The sequence below is a fragment of the Urocitellus parryii genome, chromosome X (genome assembly GCF_045843805.1).
Source record: "Urocitellus parryii isolate mUroPar1 chromosome X, mUroPar1.hap1, whole genome shotgun sequence".
Taxonomy (NCBI): Eukaryota; Metazoa; Chordata; class Mammalia; order Rodentia; family Sciuridae; genus Urocitellus; species Urocitellus parryii.
Genome location: NC_135547.1, coordinates 86,464,588 through 86,485,595, shown reverse-complemented (window position 1 = coordinate 86,485,595; position 21,008 = coordinate 86,464,588). Strand labels below are relative to the sequence as shown.

Here is a 21,008-nt window from a genome sequence, read left to right as displayed (position 1 = left end):
CACATGTAGTAAGTGAGGTAACTGAGGCCCAGAGATATTCAGTGACACTTTCAAGGTGAGACAGCTAGTAATAAGTGGAGGCAAAATGTAAACTAGGTAGGGTTGATTGGCCCTGTCAGCCCTATTCTTTGAACTAGGCCATATTTTATAACCAAACATTCATTCTTGGCCTGGCTCTACACTGAATCCTAGGACTCCAGAAATAAACTGCCCTTGAACTTCTGGTTTTATTAGAGAGTGTGGAGGAGACAAAACAGACATTTGACAGTACAGAGTGATCACTCTGAAGAGACAACAAGTACTGTGAGGAGATCTAACCCATCCTCAGGGAATCCTCAAGAATCATGGGACAAATGAGAGATGTGAGCTGTGAGCATTCAGGCCCAAAGCTATTACTGCTGTGCTGCTCTTTTGCTGTGGGAGCTTTGTTTTTTTTTTTGTTGTTGTTGTTTTGTTTTATTTTTGTGGTACTGGGGATTGAACCTAGCGGCACTGAGCTACATCCTCAGCCTTTTAATATTTTATTTTGAGACAGGGTCTTGACAAGTTGCCCAGGCTGGCCTCCCACTTGTGATCCACCTGCTTCAGCCTCCCTAGTCATTAGGGTCACAGGTGTGCATGACCATGCCTGGTGAGAGCTTTGTTTTGAGGGTAAGGATGGAGTGCTAAGTTCAACACAGTATAAAAAAATTACTATTTTGGTTCTTGGAAGACACAAAAATATTTGGATCCCTGAGAGTTGAAACTCTGAGATAGAAGTTATATTATGGTGTTCACAGGTTGATAAATGGTTCTACTTGTGAGGTTTAATAGTGGCTTCCAACAGCCCATCAGTTGTTTTCTTTAATGTTTGGGGATTACGTGAGCCATTTGGGGAGCTTGGTGCAGACCAAGCTTCATTTAGGCCAGCTCGGGTAGGCCTTCTTTTGGCAAGCCAGTCACCAAAAGATTGCATCTATTTCTTCATTTGCAGATAAAATCGCCAGCAAGCTGTCTGATTCCATGATGTCTGTTCTCGACCTCTCCGGCAATGGTGATGACAGTGCTGGTGACTGATCAGCTGATCCCACTCCCCTCCCCCTCCAAGCACTGGTTCCTATAGGATGGGGGAGTACAAATGGAGTTTGGTTCTCTCGGAAGTACCTATATATATATCTATATATTAAAAAAAAAAAAAAAAAAAAAACTTCCCATGCTGTGTGTCCCCTCCCAATACTGTTCCCTCCATTCTCTCTAGAGAGGTTGCAGTTGCCAAATCCAGTGAACTTTACTTAATCCCTGCTGTGTTTTATAAGAGAAAATATCAGCAGAGCCCAGGTGCTAACAATTTATCCCTCACTCTTAATCCCAGGATCCCACCCCGTAGGTTGAGCTGATATTAAGGATGACCTCCCACAAGCCCTCTTAGACCGCTGAATGTACAAATAAAGGCTAGACTGTTAGTAGACCTAGAGCCCCTGCAGGGAAGATGATTTCTTTACCATTCAATGAGAGGTATCACCACCAAGGTATCCCTATAATGGGCTTCTGGCCATGCATCTTTCTTCCAAGTTCATAGGTCCTCACTTGGGTGGCAGTGGGGACATGGGAATAGTGATGAGCCTTTTTATATCTGTGCAAGGGTCTGGAGATAGGATAAAGGGAAGAAGAAAACAAATAAGCCTGGCTGGTATTAAAGTGTGTTAGAGACTATATTGTAGGAGGAGAAAACAAGGTACCTGTTGGTAGGGCAGCTGGGTGCTTTAGGGACAAATCCCATCTTGGCATATGTGAGAATTTGGAGAAATTCCGTTAACTGAAGTGCTCTGGCTGATCCTTGCCCTTGTATGACCTTATCCAGCATCAGCATTTGAATTCCACAATTCTGGAGAGTTCTGATACCAGTTATTTAGAGTGTGTCCTTGAGAGAGTTGCTGTATTTGGGACTGCACCAGCTATCTCCTTTCCCAGTGGCTGGAAGCTACCCATTAAAATATAATTAACTATCACCTCTTGGAGGGCCTACCCTATCAGACAAGGGCATCAGGCCCAAGCACTACTAGGGGCCTAGCTTAGTCAGCTTGCTGTCACTATTGTAAAATACTTGAGATATCAGTTTATAATGAGAAAATGCTTATTTTGACTTAAAGTTTTAAAAGTTCCAGTCCATGATTGATTGGCTCTGTTGCTTTGGCTTTCTGGTGAGATAGCATAGATAAGCTGGTACATGTGGTGACCAAAACCTTTCATCTTATGGCCAGGAAGCAAAAAAAAGGAAAAAAAGTGGGAGTGCCTGAAGTCCCACAATCCCTTTCAATATCCCAATGATTTAAGGATCTCCCACCAGGCCCCACCTCCTAGAAGTTTTACTTTACCCTGAGATCAAGTCTTTTAACATATGGGCCTTTGGGATACATTTAGGATCCAAGTTATAACAGACTCTTGTAAAGGGTCTAGGATAGAAGATTACAACTGAAACGATCTCATTTTACTAGGAATTTTTGTTTCTTGTACAGAATTTCAGTTCCTAGCCATTTATCCAGAGTTGATATATTTGTAAGGAGTGGGCATTACATTACTTCAGTCTTTGCTACCTACACTAAACTTCCATACCATTCTTTGACCATGAATATATACCCTTTAGTCTTGCTCTTGCCTCTGCCTCTCAGGCTGGCACCCAAAGTTTACCTAACCAGATCCTGAATCAGGTGACACAGGAGAAAGCTACTGACTATAGGCTCTTCTGTCTGGAAAGTGCGGACTTCTACTGTATTCAGGCACAGCCAAAGGAAGGAGGTAGTTACTAATTGTGCACAAACTGCAACAAGCTCTGGAAATCTGTTAAACCTCCTTAATTCTCAGTATGGCTATACTGGTATGGGATTAATATCATAAGAAAAATAAATAGGCTCAGAAAGTTGACAGGTTATGCCCAAGACAACATTAACTGGTGGTGCCAAGTGTGATTAAAACCCTATGCAGGCCCTTTCCTCTGCATTATACTGCCTTCTTAACAAAAGTACATTAATTAAGCACCTACTGTGTGCCAGTCTCTGTTATCAAGTCCTTAAAATGCATTTTCTTATTTTTTTTGCTTTAAAAATCCTGGTATTATCTTGCTAAAATTTTGTTCTCGTAGTCTCCTTGAATGAGGTCCAGTTTAATTCACATCACATTATAAGGCTCTCCTGGTAGGTAATTCTGTTAAAATAAAAAATTGTGTACTGAGACTGCCAAAGCCATTTTACAATCATATAGAATTTTATTTATACACACACACACACACACACACACACACATACAAATGCATATACATGCACCCTTTTTTGCAGTGCTGGGGATTTAACCCAGGACCTCAGGCATACTAGGCAAGCACTGAACTACATCCTCATCCCTTTTTATTTTTTATTTGAGACAGAGTTTTGAAAGTTGCCCAGGCTGGCCTCAAGCTTGCAATACCCCCCCTCAGCATCCCGAGTAGTTGTGATTACAGGCATGTGCCACCATATCCAGTTGGAATTTCATAATTTAATATTTAAAATAGTTTTTTTTTTTTTAATTCCTGAATGGTTCTGGTAAACAAGGATGAGAAATATAAATATCTGGGTGATTGAGAAACATGGGAACATAATTTGGCCAAAATCAAATGGAAGAATTAAAATAGTCATGTTGGGATAAGAATTTTAGATTCTAGATATTCCCCCTGTAGCATATCTTGTTTTTTTAAAAACTCCTGAGTACCTGGGATTACAGATGTGCACCACTGTTTCTGACTTAAAGCTAGTTATTGAATCTTTTTCCTCTTCTTTTTTAAAAAATTAAGATAATTTGTATAAAGTTTACCCTTTCTAGTTTAAGTTCTGTGGACTTGGACACATTAATATGTGAGTGAACCACCACCACAGTCCAGATACAGAATATTTGTTATCACCCCAAAACTCCGCAGGCCTTGTTGTTGTCAACTCTTATCCCTTATCTTCAGTTCCTGGCAACCACTGATCTGTTTTCTGTCCCTGTATTTTTGCTTTAGCATGAATGCCATATAAATAGAATCATACAGTATATAGGCTTATTTTACACCATCAAGTTTTAAACCTGTATTCTTAGAATTTACATTAGAACCAGGCATATCGACATTCACCTATAATCCCAATTACTCTGGAGGTAGAGGCAGGATAATTATAAATTTGAGGCCAGCCTGGGTAATTTAGCAAGACTGTCTTAAAATAAAAAAAAATAAAAAGTTCTGGGGTTGTATCTCATTGATAGAGTGCCCTGAATTTAGTCCCTATTACTGCAAAAAAAAAAAAAAAAGTAAAATTTACTCTGGATTATAGTTATATAAGCTTTGATAAATTATGCATTGAGGTATGTAATAACCATTACAATCAAGGTATGGAACGGTCCTATTAGCCTACCCCCACCAAATTCACTCCTGCTACTTTATAGTTAAAACCAGTCCCCTATAACTAACCTCTAGTAATCATTGATTTGTCTTTGTCCTTATGGTTTATGTTTTGAAGAATGTTATATAAGTGGAATTATACAGATATAACTTTTTGAGACTCAATTTACTAATAATAAATTTGAGATTTACCAATGTCATTGGTTGTTAACATTAGTTCTTGTTCCTGAGTCATACGCCATTGTGTGGATGTACTACCATTTGTTTTATCTATTTCCCATTTGTAGGACATTTTAGATTCTTTGCAGTTTTGGGCAATTATGAATAAAGCTGCTATGTAAACATTTGTATGCGACTTTTTGTGTTTTCATTTCTTTAGAGCAATTTCCCAGAGTTGGATTGCTGGGATATATGGTAAGTTTATGTTTAACATTCTTAGAAACTGCTGAACTGTTTTTTGAAGTGGCTCTACCATTTTGACATTCTCATGAAAGGTTTAGTCCCACATTTTCTCTAGCACTTGGTTTTGCCAGTTTTTTTTTTTTTTTCACCCGACATTAGCTATTCTCATAGGTATGTAGTGGTATCTCTTTGTGGTTTCAATCTGTATTTCCCTAATGACTAATGATTTGAACATTTTCATGTTGCCATCCGAATATCCTCTTTGGCAAAATATTCATCTCTTGCATGTTTTGTAATGGTTTTATTATTTGTTGAATTTAAAAGATTCTGTTCTGGGTTCATGTTCTTTATTGGATATATGCTTTCCGACAATTTTTTCCCAATTATGGGAAAGCTTTGTTGACAAATTTTATTTAAAAATTGTAGTAAATGATACATAATAAAAGTTACTGTCAACCATTTTTTAAAAATATTTATTTTTTAGTCTTAGATGGACACAATATCTTTATTTTATTTTTATGTGATACTGAGGCTCGAACCCAGTGCCCCATGCATGCTAGGTGGGCACTCTACCACTGAACCACAACCCCAGGCAACTGTCATTCCTTTTTAAGTATACAATTCATGCCATTAAGTACGTTCACATTATTTTGCAATCATCACCACAGTCCTTCTTCAAAACTCTTCTTATCTTGTGTAACCAAAGCTCTGTACCCACTAATGATATTGTTCTGCCATTCCTCCACAATTATTTTTTTTCATTTTTCATTTTTATTTTCCTTTTTATTGGTGCATTGTAAATATGTATTAACATTGTTATATATTTGTACATGCACACAATATATAATTCTGCTTTCCATGAATATTCTTAAGAACATCATATAAATAGAATAATACAATATTTGTCCTTATGTGACTGGCATATTTGTCATAATTTCATTTTTAAGAGTTAATTTATTACATGTATCTACCTTTTTCAGCTTTTGGGGTTTAATTGACAAAAATTGTATATATTACAACATGATGATTTTTGTTTTTTGTTTTTGTGGTGCTGGGGATGGACCCAGGGCCTTGTGCATGCCAGGCACTCTACCACTGAGCTATACCCCTGGCCCTAATGTGATGCTTTGTTATTATGTGTACATTGTGAAATGATTGCCACAGTCAAGTTAATTAACATATTTATCACTTCACAGAGTTATCTGTTTTTGAGTAGTGAAAACTCTTGATCTACTCTCTTAGCCAATTTCAAGTATGTAGCATTTTATTATTAACTAAAGTCAACATTAGGTCTCCAAAAATCGTACAGTGCCAGCGCGTGCACACGTGCACACACACAGAAATACATATGTACACTGGGAATTGAGATTTTGAGCTTAACCACTGAGCCATATCCCTAACATGTTTTATATTTTATTTAGGGACAGGGTCTTGCTAAATTGCTTAGTGCCTTGCTAAATTGCTGAGGCTGGCTTTGAACTGGCCATCCTCCTGCCTCAGCCACTTGATCCTCTGGGATTACAGGTATAAGCCACCATGCCCAGCTAGTTATTCATATTTTAATTGCAAGTTTGTACATTTTGGCTAACATCTCCCAGTTTCCCTTAGTTCTTACTCATAGCCCCTAATTTTTACCCTACTACTTTCTAAGAGTTTATATTTTGGGGGGGGGTAGGGTACCAGGTATTGAACTCAGGGGCACTTGACCATTGAGCCACATCCCCAGCCCTATTTTGTATTTAAATAAAATAAGATAAAATAAGAGACAGAGTCACGCTAAGTTGCTTAGTGCCTTGCTTTTGCAGAGGCTGGCTTTGAACTAGCAATCCTCCTGCCTCAGCCTCCCTAACCTCTGGGATGATGGGTGTGGACCACTGTGCCCAGCTTGAGTTTACCTTTCTTAGAGATTCTACATGTAAGTGAGATCCTGTAATATTTGTCTTTCTGTTAATGGCCCATTTCACTTAGCACAGAATCCTATGTTGCCACAAATGGCGGAATTTCTTTGTTTAAGGCTGAATAAGTTTATATATATATATATGCCCATATATTTATTTACATAACCCACTATATTTTCTTCATCCATTCATCCATCCATCTTTCCATCTACAAACACTTAGATTATTTCAATATATACCCTATCGTGAATGTTGTAATGAACACAGAAGTGCAGCTCTATCTTAGAGGTAGAGATAAATCTTTCCTTTGGATACATCCCTAGATTTGGTATTGCTGAATCCTATTTTTTTTTTTTAAAGAGAGAGTGAGAGAGAGAGGGGGACAGAGAGAGAGAGAGAATTTTAACATTTATTTTTTCTTAGTTCTCGGCGGACACAACATCTTTGTTGGTATGTGGTGCTGAGGATCGAACCCGGGCCGCACGCATGCCAGGCGAGCGCGCTACCGCTGAGCCACATCCCCAGCCCTTGCTGAATCCTATTTTAGTTCTTATTTTTAATTTTTTTTTTTTTTGGTACTGAGAATTGAATCCAGTGGTTCTTTCCCACTGAGCTACATCCCCTGTTCCCTTTTTTAAATTTAGAGACAGGGTTTCTAAGTTGTTGAGGGTCTTGCCAAGTTGCTGAGGCTGTCCTCAAACTTGTGATCCTCTTGCTTCAGCCTACATGGAATCTTCATTGTTTTCCATATGGAAAACGTGGACTGGACATGTGGAACATAGAAGATGAAAAGATAAAATCCTTGTCTTCAGGAAGTTCATAGTCTAAAAGAGGAGACAAACAGTAAAAATTTAATAAGGTCATTGCTACGAAAGAGGTTTGTACAAATAACTTTGGTAGCCAAGGCTAAGGAAGGCCTAATTTGTTAAGGAAAGGTTTCATAGAGGAGGGAATTTCTAAGCTGAGACTTGAAGGGTGAAGGAATGTTGTGCCAGGCAAATGGAGAGCAGATACATCCCAACAGTTCAAGCTTCTTGAGCAAAAGCAAATGTAACACCATTACTTTGAAGAAACTTCTTTTCTCATTGTGTGTACTAGGTAACTTTTGTCAAATCAGTTGGATATAAATGTGTAGATTTGTTTCAGGGCTTTTTATATTGCCTCGTTGTTCTATGTATCTGTTTTTATGAACTATACTTTTTAGATTTCTATACCTTTTTAATATAATTTTTTTATAATTGGAAATCAGAAAATGCTCTTGAGGGATATATGGTGGATGTGTATTCACCTTTTTTATTTAAATAATATATTCTTTTTTTTAATTTTTTTTTTTTTTTTTTTTTTTTTAGTTTTCGGCAGACACAACATCTTTGTTTGTATGTGGTGCTGAGGATCGAACCCGGGCCGCACGCATGCCAGGCGAGCGCGCTACCACTTGAGCCACATCCCCAGCCCTCTTTTTTAAAATTTTATTTTTATTTTTTTAGTTTTCGGCGGATACAACATCTTTGTATGTGGTGCTGAGGATCAAACCCTTGCCGCACGCATGCCAGGCAAGCGCGCTGCTACCACTTGAGCCACATCCCCAGCCCAAATAATATATTCTTTAAGGATTAATGAGTATGTAAAAGGATATTTGTTCTTCATACCCAATTAGGGCAATTCTTTTTTTTTTTTAAAGAGAGAGAACTTTTGAATATTTATTTTTTAGTTTTCGGCGGACACAACATCTTTGTTTGTATGTGGTGCTGAGGATCGAACCCGGACCGCATGCATGCCAGGCGAGTGCGCTACTGCTTGAGCCACATCCCCAGCCCCTTAGGGCAATTCTTTAATCATCATCTTGAGCCATCCATCAGAAAATCAAGTTGAGTGTTAGTTACAGCTGGGTAGATAAAATCAGGATCCCTGCCACATATGGCTTAACAGCAATTTTGTTTTTCATAATTAAATGTGCCTTTTGTAAAAACCTAGGACAAATATTATGTCCTATTGATGAGGTAAAAATATCCATTTAATTATATCTAATATTTTATGAATGTGTTCCAGAGTGGGAGGTTAGGATTAAATTAAGAAAGGGTTTTGTTTTGTTTTTTGTTTTTTTATATAGAACAATACCTGTAAGTTGAATTTTAGTCCTTAATTATCTTGTTTTTAGTGAAGACCCTGAAACAAAGTCATCTTAAGCTTTTAATTTACTAACAATCTATAAAAATACAATAAATTCCCCAAATATATTATTATAGAACTTGAGAAGCCAAGAGTGCTTAAATTTAAAATTAGTAGTTGATGTTATAGTATTTAACTTTGTATATGAATCAGATATTTTAAATAAACTTATTTATGAAGATTAATTCCATTTATGTTAAATTTATTTGTTGTAAAACATGTTACCCATGAAGATAAAGATATAGGATGTTGTATTTTAAACATTTTATAGATTCTATTTTTTTGATTGGCTGATCACCTAGAAAAACTTGCAGATTAGTAATTTTGAAGACATCTTTTATTTTTTATCTTAACTAATTTAAGTCACATGACCTGAAAAGCATTGGGTACTTAAAAACTATTATGCGTGCTCATTTATCTATACGCTAATTTTGGTACCATGTACATGATTTATAGACACAAGTGAACAACACACAATACTCAGCTGTGCACACATGTACATAAAAATCAATAAGAAGAAAAGATTTTATAGCCCTTTGTTAGGTATTAGATGCCCACAGGTAGGAAGCAAAAGAGTTATAGATGTTTAATTAAATAGATTGTCAGACTTAATCCTTTATATATTAAATTAGAGTTTTCACAGATTCTTGTAATATAACTCAGATATAGGATAGTCATGTTCAATTGGGGATGTTAGGAGTAGAGTCTGTCATCCATGGCAGATGCTGAAATCAGAAGTTCAGGTGGCATCCTTCATGGGGTTAGTTTCATTCCCACCATCACCATTGTTTATTATTATTGTTATTATTTTGTTTAGTATTCTTTTAAAAAAATTTTAATATTTATTATTCAGTTTTTGGTGGACACAACATCTTTATTTTATTTTTATGTGGTGCTCAGCATCAAACCCAGCGCCCCACGCATGCCAGGCGAGCGAGTTACCGCTTGAGCCACATCCCCAGCCCTTGTTTAGAATTCTTTCAAGGAGAAGACTCTTTCCTTTTTTTTAGTGTATTTGAAAGTTAACCTCTGAACAATTCACCCTGAATAAAAATAGCAGAAAGAAAAACAGGACTACAAATTCTAGTTAGACAAATTCAGACTAATTGGTGTGGGACCAAATATTAATTAGAAAACCTTGAGTTTAGAATAAGGCAAAGACCTTGAAAAAAGCAAAAAAATGATATGGCTGCAATTATTTTATTAAAAGAGCATATGGAGCATGTTTATTAGACCAGAGAACACTTTGGATCAGATTAGAGTCAGCATAGATATTTAAAGAATTTGGAAACTCATGAAGTCCTCAGAAAAAGTGTTTTAAGAAAAAGAAAACTATGGGATCTTTTATCTATCTATCTATCTATCTATCTATCTATCTATCTATCTATCTATCTATCTATCTATATCTATCTATTTTTTATGTGTCTATCTGGTGAGAAGAGAAATCTATTTAGGGAGGAGCTTATTGAAGGGACAGGAACCCAGAGTGTAAGAAAAGAGAAAACAGTCTTTTATGTCTCATAGCAACTTGTATTATAAAGTGACACTTATTCTTTGGGGGCTGACTTCTTAAACCTATAGATCTAATGATACACTGCCTTTGTAGGAATGTCTAATATGGGTTTGATTTAATTGATATTTTCTAGTAATCTTTGTAAATCATTTAATGTGTAAAAATTTGGTAAATTAAGTCGAAGCTTCTATGGTTTAATGGCTTGATTAGTTACTAAAAATCCTAAGTAATTCCATGGTTCTTTAGTTCCTTTTACTTGGGAGCTTGAATAGGTAGTCTATCTAGAGGGGGAAGATTGGGGCATAATTGTAAATTTTGAATAGGTTGAATAGCTAAATGGCATTGATTCCAAGTAATTAAATTCTTACTCAATAGACATTTTGAGGCATTCTCCTATTTGCTCGCAAGTTTCTGCTACCAGCATCTGGATACCAAGGGTATTGTTTCCTAATAACAGTTAAAAGCTCTAAATAATAAATGATAAAGAACAGTTGGTCCTATTTTCTTTATTAAGGCTCTTAACTGAAAAGCATGCCCTTTAACTTCAGGAGAAATGGAATTCCCCATATTTGCTTGACTTGAGAAAGAGATAGCAGACTCCATCCCATGCTTAATGGGACAGAACCCCAAACCTGTTGTTGATTTACCACTGGGATGTCCAACCAAGATACACTCTCACTGGGTTGTTTCCTCAGTCTGTAGGTGACTAGATAGTTCCCTTACAGGGGATCATTGCACTGGGGTCCTCACATGGGGGGCATCAATTGCAAGCACAATGAAATAAAGGAAAACTAACTCATGAAGTAGTTTAAACCATGGGGGAGCTGAACTCCCAAGCAGCTGGATTCCTCATACTTTTATGATGGTAGTTATCAGCAATTACATATCAACAAGCAGGAATTTAAACTACAAAAATACAAGATGTTTTTCTCCTGTTAATGTCTAAATTCCCTTTCTGGAGAGTGTCATAATTTTCTTGGAAAAGTTCTGTTTGTAGAAGTAAGATACTAATCAGCTGTGTGCAGCACGTGTTGTTTTGTACTTTCCTACATCCTATTTCCTCACAAGATCTATCTTTAGAAAAACATCCACAAGTACAAGATGGAGCCATAATACAAAATGGAGTCAGTCATGGTAATCAATTTGCTTCACTGTGAAGTCCACATTTCTAGTTTTGTTCTCACTCAAGATTGTTTTAGCTATTAGGGTCTTTTGTGGTTCCACATGAATTTTAGAAATCTACCCCCTTTTTCTACAAAAAAAAAGCCATAGGAATTTTAAGAGATTGCATTGAAACTGTAGATCTCTTTGGGTAGTATGGACAATATTAATTCTGATCCATGAATATGGGATGTCTTTTATTGATTTGTGTCTTTAATTTTTTTCATGAAGTTTTAGTTTCCAGTGTACAAATATTTTACTTCTTTGGTTAAATTTATTCCTAAGTATTTAATTTTTTGATGTATTAAAATGAGATTGTGGGGCTGGGGATGTGGCTCAAGCGGTAGTGCGCTTGCCTGGCATGTGTGCTGCCCGGGTTCGATCCTCAGCACCACATACAAAGATGTTGTCTGCCGAAAACTAACTAACTAAATAAATAAATGAATATTAAAAAATTCTCTCTCTCTTTAAAAAAAATGAGATTGTGTTCTTAATTTCTCTTTCAGTAGTTCTTTTTTAGTATATAGAAGATGCAACTGATTTTTAAATATTTTTTTTTTATTTAGCAATGTTACTGACTTTTCTTATTCTAACAGTTTTTTGGTGGAGTCTTTAGCATGTTCTATATATGAGAACATGTCATCTGAGAAGAGTTTAGCAACTTTTCTTATTTGGATGCCTTTTAAATCTCTATTGAGTAGTTGCTTTGTTTAGGACTTGCATTACTATGTTGATTAGAAGTGATGAGAATGGATATTCTTGTCTTTTTTTTTAAGAGAGAGAGAGAGAGAGAGAGAGAGAGAGAGAGAGAGAGAGAGAGAGAAAGAATTTTTTAATATTTATTTTTTAGTTTTCGGCGGACACAACATCTTTGTATGTGGTGCTGAGGATCGAACCCGGGCCACACGCATGCCAGGTGAGCGTGCTACCGCTTGAGCCACATCCCCAGCCCTCTTGTCTTATTCCTGAATTTACAGGGAAAGTTTTCAGCTTTTCACCTCTAAGCATGACATTAGCTATGGGACTTAATACATAGACCTTATTATATTGAGGCATATTTCTTCTGTGCCTAATTCATTGAGAATATTTATCATGAAAGGATGTTGAATTTTATCAAATAATTTTTCTACACTTACTGAGACAATTACAATTTTTGTCCTTCATTCTGTCAGTGGGATGTATCATATTTGTTGATTTGCATATCTCAAAACCCTCATTGCATTCCAGGGATAAATCTTGCTTGATCTTTCATTGTTGTTTGTTTTATTTTTGCAGTCCTAGGATCAAACCTAGGGCCTCACACATTATAAGCAATCACTCTACCACTGATCTATACCCTCAGACCAAGAAGGCTTTTTGTTGTTGTTGTTGCTGGGGATTGAACTCAAGGCCTCATACATTCTATGAAAGCACTCTATCATTGAGCCACACTCTTTGTTCTCAAAAATGGTATTTTAAAATTTTAAATCAGTAGACTTTGAGTAAATGGCTTACCCTTCAGAATGTAGATAGGTCTCATCCAGTCAATGGAAGGCCTAAGTAAAAAGACTATCTTGATAACAATGACTAACTTGTGGAGAAAAATGTTGCTGTTTTGAGTCTGACTGCTTTCAGACTCAGGACAGCAGGATTCATCTCTTCCCTTGGTCTCTAACCTGCTGTTCCACATTGTATATTTTGGATTTATACCCTCTACAATTATGTAACACAATTCCTTAACATCTTAACATATATCTCTTTCTCTTTTCCAATTCTCTCTCTCTCTCTCTCTCTCTCTCTCTCTCCATTTATATGGTTGGTAGTTTGCCAATTTTGTTGATTTTCTTCAAAGAGTCACTTTCTTAGTCTTTTAGATTTTCTTTACTGATTTTCTATTTTCAATATCCTTGATTTCTGTTATTTTTATTCTTTCTTCCTGTATTGGGTTAATTTGTTCCTTTTATTTTTTCTTAAGTAGAAATCTAGATCATTGACTTGAGATACTTGTCTTCATGTGTGTGTGTATGTGTGTGTGTGTGTGTGTATTTGTGTGTGTGCACGTGCTTGGTGCTGGGTATCAAACTCACAACCTTGTACTGAGCTATATCCCTAGCTGTGTAATATATTTACTTAATGATATGAATTTCTCTCTAATCACTGTTTTACTCATCTCCCATAAATTTTGATGAATTATCCTGTTCACTTTCATTCAATTTGAAGTGTCTTAAAATTCCCCTTTTATTTTTCCTATTAACTTCCCGTTAACTTGTTTTCCTGTTTAGATGTGTATCACTCAATTTTCAATTATTTGGGAGTTTACCAGGTATCTTTCTGATACTGATTTTGAGTTTAATTTTATTATTGTCAGAGAATATGCTTTGTATAGATTTTGTTTCAAAAATTTGGTAAGTGTATCAGGATTCTCTAGTGAAACAGAACTTAAAGGATACAGATATTACAGGACATTTATTAGATTGGCCCACGTGATCTGAAGCTGAATATTCCCACGATGGCTTTCTATAGGCTAGAGACCCAGAGAAAATAGAAGCTGTTCAGTCCAGGAAGCCAGAAACCTTAGAATGAAAGAGACGCCAATAATGCAGCCTTGGCCTGAAGCTGAAGGACTGAAAGTGCCCTGGTAGTGCAAATCTGCATTCAGAGACTAGAAAATCTGGAATCTGATGTCCATGGATGACAGCAGCAGAAAAATACACCAGCTCAAGAAGGGTCAGGCAACAGTGAGAGCTACATTTTCCTTCCTGCTTTTTCATTCCATCTGAGTCTCTAACCTATTGTATGGTGCTGTCCACATTCCAGGTGGATCTTTCCCACCCAGGCTACTGACCTACACGCCAATCTTCTTTGGAAACATCTTCACAGACACACCCAGAAATGTTCTTAACCAATTTTCTAGGACTCTTCCAATCCAATCAAGTTGACAACAAAAATTAGCCATCACGATAAGTGTTTTATTATGACTCTCACTATGTCTATCATGATGAATGTTCCATGTGAACTCTAGCAGAGTTTACCCAGAACTCTGCTATTTTTGGGTAAATTCGTCTGTAAATGTCAATTAATAGGTCATATTGGTTGATAGTGTTGTTCAGGTCTTAAATATACTTAGTGATTTTACATTTAAACATTATGTCAGTTACTAAGGTAGTAATATTGAAGTCTCCATCTGAGTAGAGTGATGGTTTTGTCAATTTTTCCTTTCTGGTCCTTCAATTTTTAGCTGCTATTTATTTTGAATTTCTGTTTTTTTGGTACATTCAAGGTTGTTATGTCTTTTTGGAGAATTGACCACACTATTATTGTGAAATAAACTTGTTTACCTGTGGTAATATTTCTTGTTCCATAGTCTACTTTATGTGATATTAATATAACTAATCCAGTGTCCTTTTTAAAAATATATTTTTAGTTGTAGATGGACACAATACTTTTTATTTATTTTTATGTGGTGCTGAGTATCAAACCCAGTGTCTCACATGTGCCAGGCAAGTGCTCTACCACTGAGCTACATCTCCAGTCCCTCCAGTGTCCTTTTGATTATTGCTTTCACTACACACATGGCGCGTGTGTGCACACACATGCACGTGCGCGCACACACACACACACACACACACACACTCTTTTAGTCTTTTAACCTTTTTATGCCTTGATATTTAAAGTGGATTTCTTTTAAACAGCTGGGTTTCATGTTTTAGTCTAATTTCACATTATTTGTTTTCTATTTGGTATATCTAGAGTATTTTTATTTAATATAATCATTGAAATGGTTGTATTAAAATCATAGCTATTTCCTGTTTGTTTCATCTGTCCTCTTTTTTGGATTGTTTTTCATGTTTTTATTTTATTCCACTATTGGCTTATTATTTATACTTTATAATACATCTTTGTTTTATTTTTTTAAATTGTAGATGGACACAATACCTTTATTTTATTTATTTATTTTTATGTGGTGCTGGGGATCGAACCCAGTGCTTCACACATACTAGGCAAGTGCTCTACCACTGAGCCACAACCTCAGCCCTATAATACATCTTTAGTTTAAGTCAACATTAAAATTATTTTATTTGCATGAAGTATAAAGATCTTATGACAGTATTATCCCAATTATTCCCCCATGCCATTGTGATATTAGTATTATTTAATTTTACATATTCTCTGAACACCCAATACCTGGGTACTCTTGTGTTGTATTTTTTATTTTTGTGTGTGTATACAAGTATCTTTCTGAAGTTCTGCTTTGGAAATCTTTATTTCTTCTTCAATTGATTTTATTTTATAAAAAAAATTTGTGCCCGGTGCAGTGGCCCATGCCTGTAACCCCAGCAGCTGGGGAGTCTGAGGCCAGGAGGACGGCGGTTCAAAGTCAGCTTCTGCAAAAGTGAGATGCCAAGCAACTCAGTGAGACCCTGTCTCTAAATAAAATACAAAATAGGACTGGGATGTGGCTCAGTGGTCGAGTGCCCCTGAGTTCAATCTTCAGTACCAAAAGAAAAAAAAAATTGTTTCTTGTGGTATTGGGCTTGCACATGCTAGAGCTACATCCCCAGCCATTTTCTTTATTTTATTTTGAGACAGAGTCACACTAAATTGCCCAGACTGGCCTTGAACTTTGAATCCTCCAGCCTCAGTCTTCAGCTGGCATTACAGGCATGTGTCACCATGGGTCAATAATTGTTTTTATTTTTTTATTATCATAGTAAAATTCACCCTTTTTTGCATGACAAATACATACAGTTATTTAATCAACACCAGAATTAGGATGAAGTTAAAAACTTCATCACTTTCATAATTTCCTTGTTCTTCTATTTTTCAGTGAAATCTTTGGCTACCCAAAAATCTGATTTGTTCTCCCATGCTAATTATTTTACAGTTTTTAGAATGTCATATAAAGTATATAGGCTTTCAATCTAGCTTCTTTCACACAGCATAATGCATTTGGGATTTATCTAGTTTGTTTCATGTGTGAATCATGTTGTTTTAAATTGCTGATTAGTATTCCATTGTATGAACATATCACAGTTTATTCATAAATTCAGGTTTTTTCCAACTCTTAGCAGTTGTGAAGAAAGCTGCTATCAATATTTTTAAGCACATGTTTGTGTGAAACTAGGTTTTCATTTCTTTTGGTAAATATATAGAATATGTATTTCTAGGTTGCATATTAAATGTTTAATATTATTGGAAACTGAAAAAAATGTGGGCGAGTACTATTTAGTCTATATCCTTACTGGCATTCAGTAGTGTTTTTTAATATTTATTTATTTAGTGCCAGGGGTTGGCCGGGGGCACTCGATCACTGAAGCCACATCCCCAGCCTTATTTTGTATTTTATTTAGAGACAGGGTCTCACTGAGTTGCTTAGTGTCTTACTTTTACTGAGGCTGGCTTTAACCTCTTGATCCTCCTGCATCAGCTTCCTGAGCTGCTGAGATTATAGGCATGTGCCATCGCACCTGGCCTCAGCAGTGTTACTTTTTTTTTTTAACTTTTTAAAAAATCCATTCTAGTATTTCTGAAATGCTATATCATTGTGGTTTAAGTATGTAATTCTCTGATGATTAATGTTGTTGGGAATCTTTTCATGTACTTATTTGATACCTATACATTTTCTGTAAAGAAGTGTCTATTCAAATATTTGGCTTGTTTTTAAAAATTGAGGTATTTTCTTATGATTTAATTTTATGAATTCTTTATATATTCTATACATATGTCCTTTATACTACATGTGATTTGCATATATTCTCTCTCAGTCTTTGGCTTCCTTTTTATTAAAAGTGTTTTTCACAGAGGAAAAGTTTTAAATTTTGTTGAACTTTATTTTATTTCTTTTATGGATTGTACTTTTGATGTCTTTGAAATTATTGCTTTACCTTGTTACAAAGTTATTCTATTTTTATAAAGTTCTAAAAATGTTCTATAATGTTGTTTTAAAGGTATCTATTGTCTATTTTGATTTTCCCTTTCCTTTTCTTTTTTCCTTCTTTCTTTGATTGAACCCAGGGTCTAACACATTCTAAGCATGCTCTCTACTATTGAGCTCTACCCCCATCTTGATTTCTTATATAAATTGTGAGATTTAGGTAAAGGTTTTGTTTGTTTGTGATCCAATTTTTCACTCATCATTTTAATTAAATTAATTAATTAATTATTGTGGTAGTGGGGATTGAACCCAGGGTGCTCTACCACTGAACTACATACCTATCCCTTTTAAAAATTTTTATTTTAAGACAGGGTCTTGCTAAGTTGCTGAAGCTGGCCTCAAACTTGCAATCCTCCTGCCTTAGTTTCTCCCATTGATGAGATTACAGATGTGTGCCACTGTGCCCAACTCTAGAACTTTTTTTAATAAAACAATCCTTTCTTCATTGAATTGCCTTTGTACCTTTCTCAAAAAAATTGACTATATTCATGCCAGTGTATTCTGCACCCTTTATTTTATTTCATTAATCAGTGGGTATATTCTTTCATCAGTATCACACTGTATAGATGATTTATTTTTCAGTCTTGACATCAGATAGTATGAATTCTACAAATTTGCTATTTTGACTGAAAATTGTTTTGGCTGTTTTATTTAATTGCCTTTTCACATAAGCTTTAGAATCAGCTTGAGGATATCTACAAAAAAGTCCTACTGGAAGTTTTATTAGGATTATGTTGAAACTACAAACCATATTAGAAAGAAATGATAACAACATAGTCTTTTAACCCATGAACATGTTGTATCACTCCATTTTAAAAACTCTTGGTTTTCTTTCATCAGTGTTTTATAATGTTTTATCAGAATAATGACTAGTTTATGTGCTATTGCAAATTGTTTTTAAATTTTTTTTAGTTTCTGGGGCTGGGGTTGTGGCTCAGCAGTAGAGCACTCGCCTAGCACGTGTGAGGCACCTGGGGTTTGATCCTCAGCACCACATAAAAAATAGATAACTAAAATAAAGGTATTGTGTCCAACTACAGCTAAAAAAAATTTTAAAAATTTAAAATTTCCAATTTTTTTTTCAGTACTGGAGATTGAACCAAGGGCCTCACAACATTCTAGGTAAGAGCTCTACCACACCATGGTATTTTCTTCCATTTACATTACAATTTTTCACTGTAGTACTGTTTTAAAAAATGTACATCCTTTTAGATCTTGTCCCTTTCAATTAGCAAAAAATATTTAAGATTTATCTGTATTGTTGTATGAATTGACACCCTTTTTAATCTTTTTATTTTAAAATAATTATAGGATCACAATAAATAAATTATAAAAATAGTACAAAGTGCCATTTTAGGATATTTGTGTATATGCCATTTTATCATACATGTAGATTGGTTTAATTACTACTACAATCAAATTATAAGACTATTAATTGCCATAAAGTTATCCCTTATGCTGCCCCTTTAAAATTTTACTCCTCTCCCACTTCCCTAACAATACGTACCCTTGGGAGCCACTAATCTGTTTTCCATCTTTATAATTTTGTGATTTGAAGAGCTATAAAATGGTAATATTTGGTGTATGACTTTTTAGTAAATAAAGCAATCAGCATTTATTTAGCTTGTGGAGGGAGGTATAGCTCAGTGGCTCATGTATACATTAAGACCAGGGGGGTGGCTGGGATTGTGGCTCAGTGGTATAGCACTTGCCTAGCATGCGTAAGGCACTGGGTTCTATCCTCAGCATCACGTAAAAATATAAAAAATAAAATAAAGTTATAAAAAGCAAGTTACTGCTGTGTGTGCTGGCACACACCTGTAATCCCAGCAGCTCGGGAGGCAAAGACAGGAGGATTTCCTTCAAAGCCAGCCTCAGGAATGGTATGTAACTAAGCAACTCAAAATACAAAATAGGGCTGGGATATTGGCTCAGTGGTTGAGTGCCCCTGAGTTCAATCCCTGATACCAAAAAAAAGTAAGTTACTGTTGAAAAAAACAAAACTAAAACCATGGGTTCCATTCCCAGGACCACAAAAAAATGTTGCATAGTTAAGACTCAAACAGTGATCTTTTAGGATAGGATTTTTGTAGTTAGCATATTTCTTTGGAGAGTCATCCAAAGTGTTGAATGTGTCAATAATTTGTTCTTTTTATTATTATTGAATAGTCTTCCATGGTATGGTTGTACTAGTTTAACAATTCATCTGTTGAAAGATTGGGGGGTGATTCCAATTTTGACTATTATAAATATAGCTGCTGTAAACTTTTTTCATGCAGATTTTTGTGTGAATATGTTTTAGTTTCTCTGGGATAAATACCCAGGAGTGCAATTTCTGGGTCATATAGTAGAACTTTAATATTTTTTATATTTATTTTTTAGTTATAGGTGGACACAATATCTCTTTTTTATTTTATTGCTTTTTTAATGTGGTGTTGAGGATCAAACCCAGTGCCTCACGCATGCTAGGCAAGCGCTCTGCCTCTGAGCCACAACCCCAGCCCCAGAAGTTTAATATTTTTTAAGACTCTGCCAAACTGCTTTCTAGAGTAGGTATACCTTTTTACATTTACCTCAATAATAAATGAGTAGTACAATTTCTCTGTATCCCCATCAGCATTTGATATTGTCTCTATTTATTAATTTAAGGTTCTGATAGGTTTGTAGTAATACCTCATTGTGACCCTAGTTTGCATTTCTCTAATGGCTAATGATGCTGAATACTTTGTTTTTATTTTTTATGTGTATTTAGTTGCCACTTGTATTTTCTCTTTAGTGAAATGTCTCTTCCCATCTTTTGCCCATTTTCTAATTGGATTACTTATTTTTATTTCTCTGGAATCTAGAGAGTTCTTTCTATATTCTATATTCTAGTCCTTTGTACAATGTGTGATTTGCAAATATTTTCTTTCAGTCTGTAGCTTGTCTTTTTGATAGCTTGTTCTATCAGGAGCTCCAGAGCAAGAATTTTTAAATATGATGAGATGCTATTTATTGATCTTTTTTTCTTTATAGATTGTGTTTTTGGTGTCAAGTCTAAGAATTCTTTGCTGAGTCCTAGATCCTGATGGTTTTCGTCTATTTTTTCTATATGTTTTATAGTTTTAAACTTAGGTTTGCAATCATTTTGGGTTGGTATTTGTATAAAGTGTGAGACATCTATTGAAGTTCATTTTTGTGATACCTGGGGTTGAACCCAGGGGTGCTTAGCCATTGAACCAAATCCCCTGTTGTTGTTGTTGTTGTTATTGTTCTTCTTCTTCTTCTTCTTCTTCTTATTATTATTTGGAGGCAGGGTCTCACTAAGTTGCTTAGGGACTCACTAAGTTGCTGAGGCTGGCCTCAAACTTGAGATCTTCCTATCTCAGCCTCCTGAGTTGCTGCAAATACAGGTGTGCACGACCATACCAGGTTGAAGTTCATTTCTGATTAAGTTAAATTCACATAAAATTAGCCATTTAAAAATGTACAGTTCAGTGGTATTTAGTATATTTATAGTGCTGTAAAACCATTTGTTCCAAAATATTTTCATCACCCATAGAGCAAACCATATACCTATTAAAGAGT

The 21,008-nt window shown here is 35.5% G+C and overlaps 1 protein-coding gene across 2 annotated transcripts in view; it reads left to right on the top strand.

Annotated features, from left to right (window-relative positions):
• Gnl3l (G protein nucleolar 3 like) overlaps window positions 1–4,728 on the top strand; it is a 35,485-nt gene extending 30,757 nt beyond the window's left edge. For both annotated transcript variants that reach the window (XM_026407414.2, XM_026407415.2), the window contains exon 16: window positions 974–4,728. In XM_026407414.2, the coding sequence (XP_026263199.1) occupies window positions 974–1,056 (83 nt within the window). In that variant the 3' untranslated portion in view covers window positions 1,057–4,728. The remainder of the gene's footprint in view (window positions 1–973) is intronic.
• The last annotated feature ends 16,280 nt before the right edge of the window (window positions 4,729–21,008 follow it).